Raw genomic sequence first — 19693 nt, 5'->3', positions numbered from 1 at the left:
CGCTCATGATGCGCTCACCATCGTTTCGCTGGATTCACATACACAAAATTTTATATTACGTGACGCAAGTGGACGACGAAGGTAAATGACGCGTCTAAACATGATACTCATGACATGCGTGTCATGTAAAACGTGACTATATGCCACGCTCATAGTGTGCTCACAGCCACTTCGCTAGCTTCACATGTACCAAATTTGGCGGTACGTGACGTGAGAGGATGACGTAAGTTTATGACTGGTGCAAACATGATAATTATGATATGCGTGTCATGTCAGAACATGACTACATACCACGCTCATGATGCGGTCGCGGCCGTTTCGCTAGCTTCACATATACAAAGTTTGGTATCAGGTGACGTGAATAGACGACGAAGGTAAATGACACGTTCAAACATGATAATCATGACGTGCGTGTCATGTAAACCATGACTACATGCTACGCTCATAACGTGCTCATGGCTATTTCGCTAGCTTCACATATACCAAATTTGGTAATACATGACGTGAATGATCGATAGCACAAATACCACGCGAAAACATGATAATTATGGCATGGAAGTTATTTACGGCAGCTCGTAACGTTGTGCTGATTTTATTTTAACATTCAACCTTTATCACTCGTGCTTCGCATATCATCAATTCCCACTGTACGTGGGATCTACATTTTTTTGCAATCTGTTAATTCATATTTTGCAGCGTCATATCTGTGACGGAAAGGCATCAGTGAAGACGTGGTGGACCCCGGCATCAAACACTTTTGTTTTGAAAAAGTTTGTATGCCGTACTATCATCTGCATGATGCGTGACGTCACAAATTTGCGAGAACACGCTGAGTTAGAACTACATGTGCACACTGAACAGCGCATCACTGGGATGAAGCTTTTTTTGTTTTTGGTTTTGCGGTGTCTTCTTTGAAGTGTCTTCTCCGGAGAGTAATTCAACAAGGATGACCACCGATCACTTTGGCGGCGGCTTCTATAAGAGTTAGCGGCACGAATTCACGTGCCTTTATTACATATTCTCAGGTGCAGTGTAGTGTAATTGAGCTATTTATGAACATGTACACCTCTCTGCGAACCATTTGCGGTTAGAGAGAACTAAATATTGCTAAAATGAGGTGAGAACCCTCGTAAGCGGGCAGTCTTCTTGCCGCAGAAAAATGTGGACTCTAACCATCTCTCTGGTCAGGTCGATTAAGTTGCAGGGCAAGCCTCAAAGCGAAGTTTCCGCTCTTTGCTCGAGTCGACTGCCTTACCTATCACATTGTTGCGAGCCGCAGCGATCGTTTCAAGCTATTTTTATTTAAGCTAGGCGAGGCTGGTGAATTCCAGACGAAAGCGCAAACCACTTTTGGATCTGCCGACTCGGCCCCTCTAAAACACAGTTCTGCGCTGTCGTGAACTCAGGGCAGGTGGGATATAGCGAAGCAGTGAATTTGTTTACTAATAAAGATAATGATTTTTTTCGGCGTGAACAGCACGCGATTGGTCTATAAGAAAGAGAGAGAAAAGATAGGGGAAAAAGCATAAAGGTCCATAAAGCGTTTCTTATTTGGTTCCCACCTGCACTTTTGTCACATGTACATTTCAGGTCATACAAATCACAACAAAAGCATGAAAGAGTGGTCTAACGTTTTAGAGCCCCTGCTAAGCGATAGCTTCCCCTGCAATGTTCGAGGGCAAGGCGCGAAAGCGTTGAAAAAGCGTTCAGCGAACTAAGAGCACGGGAACACACAAAAGGCAGCTCTTCCTCGGTTATTCCTCTGTTATTTGTGTGTTCCCGCGCTCCCAGTTCGCTTAACGCTTATGAACTACCAAGTAGCCCACCTTTATATTCTGCTCCATAAGAGGCCCGTAGCGCAGAAAGCCTGCAGTGCATGGTCGCGAGACACGAAAAAAAAAAAAGCTTCTCAGCAGTCTAAAAAAAATACGTTACAAAAATCTCATTATGTGCAATTACGTGACTGCCGACAATTAACACTGCGGAAAGGAGGGGGGGGGGGCTCAGCCCCCTTAATTTTTGAGTGAGGGGCAGTGCCCTCTTCCCCCCTCTCCCTGGAAATACGCCTATGGCCCCAAATGTCCTTCCCGTCAACCCCCTTTTTTCACGGCATGTATCTTGCGCCCCAGTGTACTTATATAAGCACCAACTCGGCCAAAAAGAAGTCTCTTGGAGAATTTTTTTTCTAATTTTCGACTTTAAAAAGCAGCCCTAAATTATTACTTATCCCCTATACCCTAATTTCACAAACATAAGTGCCAAAGCGAAACGAATTGCCCTAAATTATGGTATGAGTACGCGGAAAGCGTGATACTTTTACCATGAATATATTTGCATCAAAGTGACAAGAAACTAAAGGTAAGCAGGATTCAAACCATGACGCGTGCTTAGGAATGGCCACGACGAAATTGACAAGCACCTACATGAAGGAACGGACATATGTTATGAGAGGTGTCTTTCGTGACTGTCACTTTTATGGCTCAATCTGTACGCTTGCGTTATCGACAAACTATGCCAGAAAAAAGGGCACCGATGTGGGCTTGTTGCTTTGTCATGGAATGGCTTTTAAAATAGCCCAAGAGAAAACAATGACACAAGGCATGAGCGTAAACGTCTGTCGTTTTTTCCGTTGTCCTGTCGTGCTATGTTGCGAGATCTTGCCCTACAGAGCTTTACTATACAAGGCGTGGCTGAAATGTTTAAGTGATAGGTATATTCGTGGCTAAACCACACATGCACGCTGTCACCAGACATTGCATGTAGGTCTCAACGTTAGCCATAATGCCCCACTGACATGCGAGCATAGCCTGAGGCGATGTGACATCGCGGTTGCCTGCTGATGGGAAAGGACCCCGCTGTTGAAAGTCGAAATAAGAAGTATCTGGCACAGCGAATCATGCGACACACGCATATATCCATATACACACACTTACTGCATCGTACCGCCTCCTATGTGAACCCTCGAAATACTTAACGCCTCTCAATGCTGTTTTCATTCTATACACACTCCTTGTGCATCGTTCCATTTCACAGGCAGCGGTAACATAATTCCCCCTCGCAGTTGAACAACTCTCGTATGCACTAGCAGACTGAATATAAAACACACGTACGCTGAGAACCGGCATGTTTGACAGTGCCATGTGGTCGCTGTCGTGTATAATGGTGACGTTGAACTTCGACTTGAAGTTGGGCTCGTCGAAGCATGGAAAGGCCCGCCGCGCGTACGTGGGCTGGAACTTGGAAGTTGCGAGATACCTGCAGGTAGACGAAGAAAATAAAAAGAAACGTTATTTCACACCTCCCGTCTCCTGTCCCTTGTCATTAGTGAAAATATACAGTGCGAAACTAGCGAAAGCCTTTAGTCTCTTATTCTCTCTCTCTCTCTCTCTCTCTCTCTCTCTCTATATATATATATATATATATATATATATATATATATATATATATATATATATATATGGAAAGAAGTGTACACCTAAGGGCTCGTTTTTCCGCGTTTTGACACAATATTATAAGGTCTAACAGACAATAATGCCAAGGTATGTATAGGGGAAGTTATTTAACCAATTGGAATGCAAATGTGAAGAAAGAAAAGTGGGTGAAAAGATAACTTGCCTGCTCACAACAAGTTATCTTTTCACCCACATTATTTCTTCACATTTACATTACAATTGGTTTAATAACTTCCCTAATACATTCGTTGGCATTATTGCTTGTTAGACCTTATATATATATATATATACAAGGGAAAGAGGTGTATACCTAAGGGCTCGTTTTTCCGTGTTTTAACACAATATTAATGAGATCTAACAGACAGTAATGCCAAGGAATGTACAGGGGAAGGTATTAGAACCAATGGAATGTAAATAAGAAGAAAGAAAAGTAGATGAAAAAATAACCAGCCGTGAGCAGGAAACGAACCTACGACCTTCGAATAACGCGTTCGATGCTCTAACCACTGAGCTACCACAGCGGCCTTCCCTCCATCCACTTTTTTGGGTTTATATGTGAATTTAGAAGTAGGAGTGACAGTCAGCGCCATCTATAGGCCAAGCGACGAGTGTGAAAACACTCTTTTATGCGCATGTTTGGCGTCACGTAGCACGTGAACTTATTATGAGTGGGCAGCTGATTAATAGTCCCTCGTATACAACCTAATGACACCAAGTCTGCCAGTACGAGGCCCTCGTTTTTCCGTGTTTTAACACAATATTAATGAGATCTAACAGACAGTAACGCCAAGGAATGTACAGGGGAAGGTATTAGAACCAATGGAATGTAAATAAGAAGAAAGAAAAGTGGATGAAAAAATAACCAGCCATGAGCAGCCGTGCTCACGGCTGGTTATGTTTTCATCCACTTTTCTTTCTTCTTATTTACACTCCATTGGTTCTAATAACTTCCCCTGTACATTCCTTGGCATTACTGTCTGTTATATATATATATATATATATATATATATATATATATATATATATATATATATATATATATATATATATATATATATAATACACTGAGCGACGTATATATTCAACAAAATGGACAATTCATCAGAAAATGCATATGTCTCTCTGCTCACGGTCTTTCCCATAGGCTGTTTATTCGTATCGAGAGAACAATAATTGGCCCTTTAAAAATTGAGGCATTCGCGGTATAATGACAAATGGGCAGATAAACAGCGACCTTGATATTAGATCTACAGCATTCGTGTCAGTGTTGCAGAAAGCCCCGACAGTTTGGTGTTGAAAAGCAGCACGAATTGAACTGCATGGATTTTTTGGGAGAAAATGCTGCATCTGCATTGCTACTAATTGTTACTTAAGGTACGATTGCGTAAATAATTATCCTTAAGAAACACTCAGTAGGCATACATATATGTTGTCATATATCGTGCCTGAGCTACATAGCAAATGTGATATATCATGCATGAAATACCTAGCATAACTGAGCGTGAGCCTTTAATGCGTTCATTTAACAACCAAATGTTTCGCGTAAGTTCACAATCTGGCAGGAGTCATATTTCGTTAGCTACGCTTATAGTTCACTCGCCGCGGTGCTCACCGGTACAGAAATTTTCATTAAATAGTTTAAATCGGGAGACTATAGACAAGATGAAGTTGTTACAGGTTTGACCAGTCACTCAGCTCAGTCGCTATGCTACGATATGAGACGAGAGTACGCATTACTTGCATTGTAGGCACAGCATGCTGCGTTTTGGCCCACGTGAACTGTACTTTGTTCAAAAAAGCTCCCGAGGATATGGAATGTTGATGAAGACATTGGAAATGGGTCTCTATGACTAAGTAAGCGAAGACAAAAAAAAAAAAACAAATAGAGAGTGCAGGATTTGTGCTGCTCTTCCGCCTTTTGCCGTTATCCTTGTAGATTGCCATCACTGTCAGCGCTCTCACGCAAACGCTAACGAGCGACGAAAGACGGCGCGGAAGTTTTCCAGCGAGGTCGCTTTCACGTCTATGGCCGTCATTGTCAACGTGACACGAGGACCACGGAGATACGGGGAGCAGCAAATGAGCCAAACGGGTCAGCCGTTCTCAGACAGGGCACATTGTCGTCCGGCGCTCTTCTTCTATTTTCTCGTACCGCGAGAGCGACGAGCCACAGAGACGGCCATTTCTCACGCGTATGTATGAGGCCGAGGGAACCAACAGGCCTACTCCCACACGCTGTTCAGGACAGTCGCGAGGAAGCCAGCTATTCCGCATGGCCGTATAGGCCAGTTGAACAGATAATTCGTTAACTCGAGTCTCTTCAACATGTTAGCACGTCCATATGTGTAACTCACGCATTGTGTGTCTGCAATTCCACATCGATGAATGAGACCCCACAACTACATATACGAAGAAGCATCCCGTAGCTTTGTTAGCAAGGAACAAAAAAATAGTTTGCGTCTCCTGGATGCATTCAATACATGTATAGTGGGCAGCTGCCATCGCCGAACCAAGACGTGTGTTGTATTCGTTGTTCTTACCCCCAGACCCCATGGGCTTGTACAAAACAGAGGTTTAGCTTGACGGAAATTACTCGAAACAATGAATTAGCAAGTAAGTTTACTGAGCTGAAAAAATCAAAAGTGACCTTATTTGAGAGTTCCATCGATGCTTCAACAACAGAACATAGTACTTAATAGCATATCGAACGGATTATACCGAAGGAGCCCGTAGTGCTTCTTCAGGACACATATTGAGAAAAATTTTCGAGGAGGATAAAATGCGCAACTAAGTCAATGACGGCTGTTAAGTCCACTCGGAAGGGCACAATCCGGGAAGACTTCTCGTCCTTCTGTCGTTTGCGAATTCTACTTCTGCTTCGTCATAATAAGCCAACTGGCCCAAACAGTTCATTGTGCATGAATGCCGTCTGCAAATGCTTAGCTCGCGGCAGTTGTCTTCTTAACCTACCAACAAGCTCCAAGACTTGCACTCGTCAGAACGTTGCATCGCCAACGAGGAAGCGCACTTGAGTACTAATAATGGTTTCACGCACACGGGCCCAGTTTTGTAACATACCCACTGAGCAGGAGAAATAAGCAGTGAGCTGAAAAAGTGAACTGAACCTATAGAGAAATGAATTAAAACTGAAATAACCGTCTGCAATAAGAGCGCTTGCAGCTGCCATTGGCAGCTGCAAACACAACCATTGGCAAATAGGTTTTGTGTGCAGAATAGCGGAGTAGCTGCTACCACTGCCTGCTAAAACTGTTTTTGTTCTTGGCTTATACCCTGACATTTGCGTCATTCATTAGCGAAAATGCGGTGAAGTTTAAACCAATAAATATTACCCGCCCTTTGATATATTTGAAGTTACGCATAGACGGCGTCACTTCTGCACTCCCTCTCCTGTCACCCCCTTGCCCCCTCTCCAGCGCGCACACACGCGCACACACGCACACGCACACGCACACGCACACACACACACACACACACACACACACACACACACACACACACACACACACACACACACACACACACACACACACACACACACACACACAAACAAACGACAGCCAATAGTTGCCGAAGCCCGTATCCCGTATCACTTATAAAGACACCATTCGGGCGGTTGGATGCGGCAGAATCTTGCGACAATTTTAGCTTTCCGGGCTAGTGTCGCGATCGCATTTCGTTAGCGTGCTCCGAGGTCAGGGCCTTGTTTAGAGGTTCGTTGCCAGGGGATGTTCCTCAGGCAGATATGTAAAGGTATACTGACAGTACTTCACCTAAGGGGCGCGCCTCCTCTCCTCGCTTGGACAGGTCCTTCGCCCGACCATATATGTATGCCACTCAACAGTGTCATGTACTGAAAGCGAAGCAAACAACGGTGAATGATAAATTGCACGCGTGTAACATCATTGCCGAGGCACTGCGCTGCAAATTTGATGCATTTAATGAGACAAATTAGACACTGACCTCTATTCTCGGGTGCACGCTGTACCGCACAGCCAAGAATACAGGTCATGCTGTCTAATTGTGCGTCATGCTGTCTAGAATTACCTACATGTGGTACCAAAGCACTAATGCGAGTTTTATACGCCCCATTATCAGTGGCTCATACTCAATGATGGCAATACATTCTAACGCGGTTCGGTCATAAAGTGAATACGGTGTTTGACTGCTGATCCGAAGGTCACAGGTTCGAACCCGGCCACGGCGATGTCATTCTGGAGGTGACGAAATCGTAGAGGCCCGTGTACACAATGTAAGTGCACGTTAATTAGGGAACGCCAGACTGCCGAAATTTCCGCAGCCCTATAATACGGCATCTATCTTGGTTTTGGGACGGAAAACCGCAAGTATATTTCTTTGGTTAAGACATACGTATTTTCCCAAATTAGGGAAGGGCCATCAGCCAATATTTCGTTATATTATATACAAGCTGTTTGACGGCCGCCTTTTGTTATACGTTTGAACATGATGTGATATGAGTCCACATGATCAGACTTGGCTCAAGGAGCGTACTTAAATTGGCTTCCGCTGTGTGGAGTTTAAAGCTAACGATGTCATATAAGAAATTACCCTTATAGTTAAAGCGTCATTCAACACTACCTTATTATCGTTATTTGCGGTCAAATTTGAGCAGCCATGCTCTTGTTCCATCTTTCCGGCGCATTCTCGCTATAACGTCGACAATTTGGCTTGACTACGTTGTTAACAATTTGAAAGACAGACAATAAAAGTAAAAAATTTGAACAATAATGTCTTGCACAATGGTGCATTGTACATCGATAATCATACATAATTGAACGACTGGAGCAGGTGCTGATGAATGGTAGTTATACCATGAACGTAGTCTCCGAGTGAAAATTGACCATGTCTTCTGCAATTACGTGCTGTGCAATGTATATTGTACACACGCCAAATTTGACAGAAATGAAAGTGTACACTATACACTTCTGTGCCTAAAGTTTATAGCTTTTCATAATTCAGCAGACGTGTATGTCCTATAACACATCAGCCACACACTGAAGCTGAGCGAACAATGTTTGACACAAATTTTTTTTTGTGATTGACTTCATCATTTGTCGTACATGAAGCATTCGTTAGCACAAAAAAGGCACTGTTTCCTAATTAAAATGCGTCCCACGGGACAGGTACATACGAAACTTCTTTGGCCCCATAAAGGCTGATACTGGAGTCGCTTAGCAGTCTATAGGGACGTCAGATGGCTGAGTCGTCGTTTTAACAACTTTTGACCCCACAGCGGCAAAGAAAAATATCGCAATTAAAGAAGTAAAACCTGCTTAAATAACGGAGATCCAACAATATGAGTACTGTGCTATAGCCCACGCACACGCATTCGCACACACGCGAGCAAAAAAACAAAAAAAGAAAAGAAAAGAAAACAAGATCGCGTCGGCGCACGCCGTCGAGCATGTATACGCGCACCTCGATCGGTCCTGCGTGACAATTGCAAAACTCAGGACACCATGCACCCTGGCCCCGATCCGATAACAATTCCTCCGAGCAGTCACGTTACTCTGATGAATCTAAATTCCATGCAGCTTTCATTCCGCGTTCCGCGCTCGGAGGCACGCCGAACGTGTCTCGGGTAAAAAACACTTTCAAGTGTATAGCACCACAGGCTGCAGCGTGTTACAAGCACATATGAAAGCGTGGGCTTACGATATTCCCATGCATCCGACGCCACTGATCAAAACGTATATTTGCCATTCGGCCTCACTGCCGCCGGTCATTAGGAAACCGGCATTCGATGCACGACGCAAAAATGAAAATGCTGCTTAAGGACGCACAAGGCCACCCGATACGCTGGGTACTTCATTGACACAACCAACAGCGCCCGAGTGCCGAGCTCTGATGTGCATATCACGTGCCCTTGCAGACAGAGGGCGCCGCTTTTGTAGATATGCCATGAGATACACCAGTGCGGCGTGTTTTTGAGTGCTTCTACGTGCTTGCTTAGGAGCGGTACGCAGTGGACAGGTGTTTGTCTTCTTGTGTTGTGCGGCATTCCCCGTTTTTACTGACATTCACTCGAGCTTCTACAATTCGTTTCCACTTTCCGCGGTTATTTGTGCATTCAGTGCTATCGCTGTTCATTGAATGCTAAATAATCAACAAAAAGAGCCCTGCAGTCTTGCTAGTCATACAGACAAAAAGAAAAAAAAGAGTTCGTCGGCGTGTTTGATGATCAAAGAAGCCATAATGTTCCTACGAAACTGGCAATGACCCAAGTGCCATCCGTGGTACAAGCTTCCTCTGGGACGCACAGACATGATGAATGCGTGTGATGGCTTTTTTTTTTCTTTCGAGGAAAAGGTCGAGAAGACAGTGATTTATACGCGGTGCTACGAACGCGTAATAGTCATCCGGCAATTTGAGAGATGCGCGTGAGCTTACTTTGCTAAAGTATTCTTCGCCATTAGGCGGTCATTATTATTCTGTACTTCTGCCTCCACACTGCCAGCTAAGCGGTGTGGGCGCGTTCATTCAGACTTTTTGTTCATTCTGCAGAATGAACAAAAATCCCCCCCCCCCCCCTCATTCATGCCATTCATGAATGGCATGAATGAGGGGGGGGGGAATTGTAGTGGGCATAACGTACGAACTAATGACTCGGACATGAAGATATAATAATAATAATGTATCATTTTCTACCTGTTAGTGCGCGTTTGTTTGTCCCATACGTATAGTCCTCATTTTAGGCACTGCCCCGCCGCGGTGGTCTAGTGGCTAAGGTACTCGGCTGCTGACCCGCAGGTCGCGGGATCGAATCCCGGCTGCGGTGGCTGCATTTCAAATGGAGGTGGAAATGTTGTAGGCCCCTGTGCTCAGATTTGGGTGCACGTTAAAGAACCCCAGGTGGTCGAAATTTCCGGAGCCCTCCACTACGGCGTCTCTCATAATCATAGCGTGGTTTTGGGACGTTAAACCCCACAAATCAATCAATCAATCATTTTAGGCACTGAATAATTTATTTTCATTAGAACATGATGTAAAAAAAGAGCAGGATGAGTGTCACATTCTAATGAATTTGCAGTAGGGGGTACTTTTATGAAAAATAAAGAAGAAGACAAAGCAAAACAAGCCAGCTGAGGAAATATCAACGACAAAAAAGTTATTCTTCAAGAATTAAGTTACGAGAAGTACAAAACACGGTGCATCAGTGACTACAGGTTTTTGAATAAGCAGTGCTATAAGTTGACACATAAATGTACGAAAGCTCTGTGGGTGTTTCGTGCCCATCGCTTTGTGTCCTTTAGGAGGTTGAAATTGTTTCTTAACGACATGGTTTTTCTCCTATAGTATAGTTTTTCATTACCTGTTAAGAAATAATTAATAGCAGCATGAACATAAAGTAAGTGCTGTTGAGTGTCAGATTAACGAAACAGCATTTTTTGTGCGTGTGTGCATGCTCCTTTATGACTGCAAAACTAACTTAAACATGTCAGGGTTGTGCAAGTGTTTCAACCACATTTCTTTTCACTTAGCAGTTTGGAAAAAAGCAAACGAACAAAGAGAGGAAAGAGAAAGACTGACCCTTGATGTTCATTCCTCCAGTGCAATAATTATGTAGCCCTAAGGATGCATTGCATACATTGACCTATAGTAGTATACATGGACAGGGAATCACCACAGTATACGCGATATTTGTTGAGCAAATATGACAGAACAGTACGACTTGAACGTTTAGTTGACACGGATAAACGAGAATCCAAAGGACAAATTCAATAACGCCTTTACATTGAAGCGTGCTTTTATGAGTCCAGCGAAAGTAAATAAACGGGAGAAGGCACATCGATAAGGAAGCACGACTATAGGGTGAACACAGATACGTGCTGAGTCCGATCGTCGAATGGCATCGACCTTCTTCGCCACGACAAGACCACCTCACACAAAAAAGTTCAGGCAAAAAGAAAACGCTTGGTGATCAGCGATCGTAGATTCATTTTTCGCCAACAACGGGCAAGTAAGCACACGTGCCTGGCGAGGTAGTTTTTGTCGCCTTTTTCTTCAAACACATGTCAATTCTAGCCGCAGTGATAGGTTCTCAGAGTGTGGTATGCCTTCGGCGTTCAAAGCTGCATTCCATTTAGGAAAGAAGAAAAAAAAACATTTATTCACCAGAATGTTTTTTCGCAGTGCCGTACTATGTGTATCAAACAAAGATTATGAAAGGGTCAACAGGCTAAAAGACAGCTCGATTGCATTACTTGTTTTGCAACAACGCTGTGGGTCGCAATTGTCACACAACGCGTTCGAAGCACGCGCAATTCGGTCGCGTCTTGTCGTGATTCACAAAAAGGCCTTGCGCTTCGATTGTTCACAAAAAAAGTAGTTCGCCAATCTGTATGCTGGGCATATTAGCAAAGAGGCCGTCTTACGGCAAAGATCATTGCATAATTAAAGCTTCGTGGATTTGGCCTCAGGAAGTAATTTAGGAAAAGTGTATTGTGCTAAAAAAGTCGCAAGAAAATGCTTCTGCCATTGCAGACGCCCGACCAGTCATTATGGTAGTGGATAGGCCAATGGCAAAAGAAAAACACTAACGCAAGGGAAGCTCTGTCAATTTGGCCCCACATACACAGAAAGTGCCGCAGTATAGAATGGTCTGTAACAAGTCGAGAAAAGGACGATCTTAACGATGACGTCACAAGCAGATGACTTTACAATAGCTGTTTACGCCGAATAAAGCTCTCCCATGGACGTTGCGACTATCGGTAGATTGCTTGATGATGTTTACGGCCATCTATCTTGAGCGACAGACGCAGAAGCAGACGAGAAGTAGAGGACTAATAAGAGAAAAATAGCTTCGTGCCTTCGGCTGTTTCTATTTTGCAACGCTGAACTCGGTCTTACAATGTGGCAGCATGACCGCATATATAGTATCGGTAAACAAGATTGAATGTCCGTATTAGTTCGGGCTTCATGGCGCTTTCATGCACTCGGCTGCATACAGTTATGCCGCATAGAACAACCCCTCTTCTCGCCGAGTCACTTGGTTTTCTAAGCACAAACAGAACTTGTGCATTGGGTATATAACGTAATATATTGACCCATTCCTCGGAATGGGTATGCAAAGGTTAAGGGCCATGAAGTCTTGTCTCTTGGCAAGTGTTGCATTTTACTTACTAAACGCAATATTTTTGCTTTCATGCTGCAGCTATACAAGAAAAGTTGTTTCTTAAGCTCGCTTTCACAAACCTCGCGCCATTTAGATTTGCAATATTTTTAAATGAGTAGTGTTATGCACTGATCTAGTAGCAAGCATTGCAATGCAAGGCACCGCAATCTACCATTAGTTGTATCGAGGTAGGCATGATGCAACATTTCATGCAGAACCGGCTCGCTCTGGTTTTTGGTTCTTCGTGACGATTTTACAGTTTTTACCTTGTAGCCTAAAAGGCTTTGCCGAAGTTCTATTGCATAAAGAAGCCAACATAACTTGTAATATACGACACAGAAGTCCTTTTTGTTATTGAGGTCATTGCTAGGACACGTCCGAACCTTGCCAACTTTTCGGCATAGTAGTAACTCGCCGCCCGCAAATGAAGGTCAAAGGCTGACACTACAGTGAAGCTTACAGTACAGAGAAGTTTCGAGCGAATGCATCCAGGAAAGATGAGAATATTGTCGCCGTCGACCGGAGAAAGTTCACAGAATCATGCTTCACTCCTCACGAGGGCTCCGATGCATGCAAACAATCGCAAGGGTGGTCGAACTCCATGTGTACCTCTTCCTGCTCCTCTCTCCCTCTTAAACAGAAAAAAATAAGCGGTGGCGAAATAATTGCTATAATGAAATGTTTAAATGTTTGCGCAACCACAAGGGGACAGGAGAGATCACAAATAGGCGCAAGCCAACAAAGTTGTTAGAATGCACCCATTTGTGTTCCCTTCGGTGTCCCCGTGTGCCTGCCTAAACACTTCAAGATGGACTTGTTACAACTAGGCCGATTTGCAGTCTTGCTAGAGTTTAATTGCTATATTCAATCGCGATATCGAGGCTACACGTTTTGCTCTAGTAACGCAAACAACTGTTGGCGCGTGGAGAAGCACCTGTGATTTGTTTCCGCTAAATGGCGTGAACAAAATCACCTCGCGTCATATAGCGCCGGATGCGTTCAAGCCAAGCATTCCTATTCTTTCGCGAAACTGTCCGGATTTCGAAGGCGCAGCTACGCTTGCATTTATGGCTTCACGTTCAGAGCCGCGCCAGGGAGCGGCCCCTTAAGGGCGCCATGCATTATACTAAACGGATGCAGTGCCTCCGCAAAAGGTCAAGCGCTACACTGCCTAGCCCCCAGTCTTCGAGCAACATGAAACTGCCAGCGTGCCGTCTTTAACTGCACGGCACGATCGCTGTGCTATCACCCACATACTCCCAAGATGGACATGCTATTGGAAGCCACGCGGCGTTCGAAGTGGGTGTCTGCCGCGGCGCACGCGATGTAGGGCGGCCCGAGACGGCGTCGTCGTCGAGTGTGCTCCGACGGCCCCAGTTCGTTGGCCCACTTCGACCGGTCCCTGCACGAGCCGATTTGCAAATTGCCGTATCGCTTCGGGAATCACGACGTGGCAACGCGAAACGGCAAAGCGTGTCAGCTGGGCGCCTCTTCTGTGCCGCCTCCTCCACCACGCGGCACGAACGCGTTTGACGCGTATTGTCGCCGCGAAGCCTGTGCTGACGCACCAGCCGTTTCTGGACTCGTCAACGCATAGAACTGCAGAGGATAGGTCCCTGTTTCAAACAACAAATGACGCGATGCGGGCATTTTTTTTAAACAAGTCTAACGAAACCGATGCGCACCCACGCCCACGGATACATGCACACGCGCGAGCGGACATTACATGGGAATGTTAAGTAATCTTTCGAGGCAAAAAAAGAACATTATTCGTCGTATTTCAAATACCTTCACGCACTCACCCGCTATTGTCTCAAAGCGCACTTAGACCCCCTGCAGCACGCTCGCGCCTATTGGCAAGTTTTCAAATCGACGGTGTCACGCAGATATGTTGACGTTCCCACAATGTTAGTTTCGGCAGCCCGCCAACATCGTCAGAGCTTTCCGCGTGCTGTCAGAGTTTCACGAATTCTTTTTCCCTGAAGATCTCAAGTTTGCTCACACGCGTCGTTTTGCGTCCCTGCGGAACCACCGAAGCTCATATTTCCTGAAACATAACCTCGCCTATAGACCGTCGACCTTCCTATACGAACTGCGTCTTGATCCATGCGTTTATAAGTTCGTCGCCCAAAGCCCGGAGCGTGCACACTCTTTTATATGAAAAAAAAAACAAAACATCATTCCCTAATGCATATTCAAGCGATTTCTGAAAAAAAAACACAGGTTTAAGGAGGATTTGGTTTGTGAGAATAACAACAACATTGTTGAATAAATGGGGAAGCTTAACACACTGCGTTCTTTATGATATATTATGCCGATGTTTTGCTACATTGTTACACATAATTGATTATTAAATGAAAAACAAGCAGAACGGTATTTTAGTGAACAAGTGTTGGTGTGCACCTTTCCTTATCTGTTCCAAAACATCTGACGTGCTTGAATCATGCCGCATATCCAAGCTTAGATATGCGACCCATTGAAGTTCTTAAGCCAACAACTCATATATCAAGACTCAAGGACGACGTAACAGGCTAATGCATTTTTCCCTTTTCCCAAAGACAAAACATATTACAAAGGTGAAACCAGTGTATGCGAAACACGTGGTTCAAGTAATTAAGTTGCAGAAGCTTAAGATAAACGACAGGAACTGCAGTAAAGCGCAAATGAAGCGCAGAGGGTGTACATTTTGTTTTCACGAATCATCTCTATTTGTCCTCAGTGAGTGTAAAATGTTTGCTGCCATAAAGATTCCTGCATCCTTCCGGCAAACAATAAAGAAACAGAATAACCTAACTGGCGATAAAAATTTGACGGCAATAATTATTTCTCCTGCATGACGCTGCGACTACGGCGTCACACTGCTGAACAGAAGGTCGCATGCAGCTTCAATTTCCTGCCCCGGCAACGCTTCTATATGGGTGAAATCGATACTCTTTTGGGTCAGGTTAAAGAAGCCACGTATCGATTAAAAATGAACCCAGGTGGTAATTTTTTTAAAGGCAATTGCAGGATTAGCGTAGTTAGATAAAAATCGTTTCATGCAAGTGATGGAAATAAATTCTAGTGATGCCAGCAAATAAAACCTTAAGAAAAAATGGTGTTCTAGAAATAAATACATTAATAATTGAAAACTCCCCAAAAACAGGAAGCGAAAAATTTTATATTTTAGCCACTCCTTTCACTGGGCATATCAATGAAGGCACTCAACCAATAATACAGAGAACGTACAAGCGAGACATTCTGCGAACTCTGGCCCATATATTGTAGGTTTTATAGCAATAATTATTTGAGTTTTACATCCCAACATCAAGATATTATTACAAGGGTCGCTGTAGTTGAGTGCTCCAGAAATTTCGACCACCTGGGGGTTATTTACCGTGCACCTAAATCTAAGTACACAAGCCTCAAGCATTTCCGCCTCCATCAAAAATGCGGCCGGGATTCGATTGCACGGCCTTCGGGATATCGCAGTTTTTAAAACTGCACAGGTTAGAGCACCTCAAGTTAACAAAGTTTCTTATATGCTTTTACAGCATACGTTAAAATTTTACGGTCCTTAGTGTTTGACAAAAATGATAATCGAGAATCAGTATGAAGTACATAAGAGTGCGTGGTGCGCGATGCAATAGTTTAGGAACGTTTGTCCTAATATTACAAAATTTTAAACCGCATCTTTTTTTCTTCCTTCAAAGACAGCGAATCTAATCAAAATCAGTGGAGTTATTGCCGAGAAGAACGGTTGCGAACGATTTCTCGGCTCCCGCATATTTTCATAAGCATTTCCTATCTAAAAACTTCTCTGAAAATACCCGACAATATAATAATTTTTCGTATACCGCTTTTTCACGCGGCCTCCTGTCCCACGTTGAATCTATAAAGTGATCGACGGCCGCGTTCTGACGTTTCGATATCGACATGCTAATACCATGAGAGAATAGGCGCGGGTTCGAATCCCGGCTGCGGCGGCTGCATTTCCGATGGAGGCGGAAATGTTGTAGGCCCGTGTGCTCAGATTTGGGTGCACGTTAAAAAACCCCAGGTGGTCTAAATTTCCGGAGCCCTCCACTACGGCGTCTCTCATAATCATATAGTGGTTTTAGGACGTTAAACCCCACATATCGATCAATACCATGAGAGAATACTTGGGCAAAAATATACGCCACACCTGTTACACGCTCATCTATGCCACAATCATAAACAAGAAACAAACGTGGCGCAAAACGAACTGCGTAAGTCTGCGACTAGATTTATATGCACACCACATTTTCGAACCTGCATGCTAGGAACCATTCAAATTTAACTAATTATATAAACTCTTTGTCTACTACTCTACCATTATGTTTCATTCAATAATATTTGATTGCGAGTTATGGCCCATTTATTTTCTGCCTTCTTGTAAAGTGGAAGTTGGAACATTTTTTATATGTTACTATAACTAATCAACGAGCGCGGCAACACATCCTATTGATCTGGGTGCCGCGGTGCTGGCCCAAAGTGAATGTAGATAAGCAAAAAACGATATCGGAGACAATATAAAAAAACAATGCAAGTAAAAAAGGAAAACCCCAAACAAAAAAGAACACAAAAGCACGATACGAGAAAACCAAAAGCCGAGGTGCAGATTTCCACCACATAGCTTTAAATTAGGACAGATCTGAGGAGATTGACTAGAGGGGCCTTCAAATCAGAACATTTCCAAAGTTGGTGCACCTAAATCTCATCTATTGCGAGCATGGTCCCTAGCCTGAGGAGTGCCCCTATCTCCCCGAAATTTGGCGGGAGAAGAGGGTTTTGCCGAGAATAAATTAAATACGACAATGACAGAATATTGATAAAATAAAGAAATCTAGTCATTTCTTTGCGCGAAATAACCACATCTGTGGCTTCAAATTGAACATGAACCGACTTGGCCAACAACATGTACTACTAGATTACATTTCTTTCACAGTGGGCCTGTATTTAAATAATAAAAAAAGATGTTTTCAAGGCCTTCAAAAAGTGTCCCTCACCCCTACAAAAAAAGTTCTGGCAGTTTGTTTCGAGCTATACCCAGAAGACCCGTGTAAGCTATGTAGAGTGAAACACGTCAGTCTAGACCACGTGTTATAGGAATGCCCACAAATAGGGGAAGAACAATCAGCCTCCTCAGAACAGCTTGAGGCGCGTTGGAAAGCCACGCTTATCAGCTCGCATCAGCAAGATCAAATGTGGGCCATCCAGTGAGCATGGAGGCGGCGGGGAGACAGGGTCTCTCCACCGCCCCTGGCGGAACCTAGGCCCACGCCTCAAGCCACTGGTTCGAATGAAGTTGTTCACTACCACCACCAATGATGACAAAGACTTCACGTAAAGCAAAACGTAACGTAGAGTGGAAAGAAAAAGAAGAACAAAAGGAATTCAGCAATGCGTTAAGCTGTGTTACAAGAGTCCAAGGAGAGAAATAAAATAAGCTCTATTGATGCACATACAAATTGTGTTACACATGACTAAAGGGGGTATCACTTATTAGATAATAATAATAATAATAATAATAATAATAATAATAATAATAATAATAATAATAATAATAATAATAATAATAATAATAATAATAATAATAATAATAATAATATTAATAATAATAATAATAATAATAATAATAATAATAATAATAATAATAATAATAATAATAATATATTACGGCTGATATATCTTGAAAAACCAAAATTTCACGTTCGCGCGTAAAAATTGGAAGTATTTTCCCCTTCACTTCGGGTATCGCAGCTGCTTTTCGTAGTGCATCGATTAGTAGGGTTTATATTTACTTTACTAAACGATCTCGCAATTGAACATAGATTGAGTCAGATTGGTTCCTTTCTGCAGTTGAAGGCAGTCAGTGGCTATTGCGTGGGACTGGAATTCGAAACACTTTCGTCACATGCATCCACGGCGCGCTTCCCGTATCGAAATTGTGATCGCTGCATGGCGCGTCAAGTGCAGCAGCAAAGCGACGGCATACTCTGCAAAGGTACCGCATCGAGTATTCCGTCACATTAAAAATAAATGACACAATCATTTTGATATCCTTCGAACGCATCAGATACATATGACCGCATTTTGAAATTCCCGAATTTTGCACACACACACACACACACACACACACACACATATATATATATACATATATATATATATATATATATATATATATATATATATATATATATATATATATATATATATATATATATATATATATATATATATATATATATATATATATATATATATATGGCGGGGTGAAATTCAATGGATCCGGTGGAAAATGCGGTAGAAAAAGAGGTCGACAAACGTGCGAAAACACAAGTTTTACTAACGTTTCGGCAGGTGGGCCTGCCTTCGTGGAAGTGACGAAGGCAGGCCCACCTGCCGAAACGTTAGTAAAACTTGTGTTTTCGCACGTTTGTCGACCTCTTTTTCTACCGTATATATATATATATATATATATATATATATATATATATATATATATATATATATATATATATAATATTTGGCCACGTCGCCCAGTCATCATATATATATATAGTCAGGCAGATCCTCCGTGAGAACGGTAACAATGAAAGCGTTGATTTTGAGAGTTTCGGCCTGACGAAGGCCAGACATTGGCCGAAACTGTCGAAATAAACGCTTTCGTTGTTTACCGTTTTCAGGGATGATCTACTTGACTATATATATGAGAGAAGCTGGTACACTTACGAGAAAGCAAGCAGTTTTTTTATAGATTTAGATTTAAAGATTAATAAATCTATAAAGGAACTGCTTGCTTTCTCGTACGTGTACCAGCTTCTCTTCTTATACGTACCAGACCCACTGAACTTTCCCACTGAACATATATATATATAGTCAAGTAGATCATCCGTGAAAACGGTATCAACGAATGCGTTTATTTCGACAGTGTCGGCTAAACCCTGGCCTTCGTCAAGCCGAAACTCTTGAAATCAACGCTTTCATTGTTACCGTTTTCACGGAGGATCTGCTTGACTATATATATATGATGACTGGGCGACGTGGCCTGGCTCATACGCCATGTTTACTCCAAAAGCAC

The 19693-nt window shown here is 43.1% G+C and overlaps 1 protein-coding gene across 1 annotated transcript in view; it reads right to left on the bottom strand.

Annotated features, from left to right (window-relative positions):
• Window positions 1-19693, bottom strand: part of LOC119162266 (uncharacterized) — a 245562-nt gene that overhangs the window by 165190 nt on the left and 60679 nt on the right. The window contains exon 2 of the mRNA XM_075878950.1: window positions 3111-3255. Within this exon, the coding sequence (XP_075735065.1) occupies window positions 3111-3255 (145 nt within the window). The remainder of the gene's footprint in view (window positions 1-3110; window positions 3256-19693) is intronic.

Source organism: Rhipicephalus microplus, chromosome X (genome assembly GCF_043290135.1).
Source record: "Rhipicephalus microplus isolate Deutch F79 chromosome X, USDA_Rmic, whole genome shotgun sequence".
In the NCBI taxonomy this organism is placed as follows: domain Eukaryota; kingdom Metazoa; phylum Arthropoda; class Arachnida; order Ixodida; family Ixodidae; genus Rhipicephalus; species Rhipicephalus microplus.
Note: the sequence above shows the minus strand (reverse complement) of the source record. Positions and strands in the feature narration are given on the sequence as shown.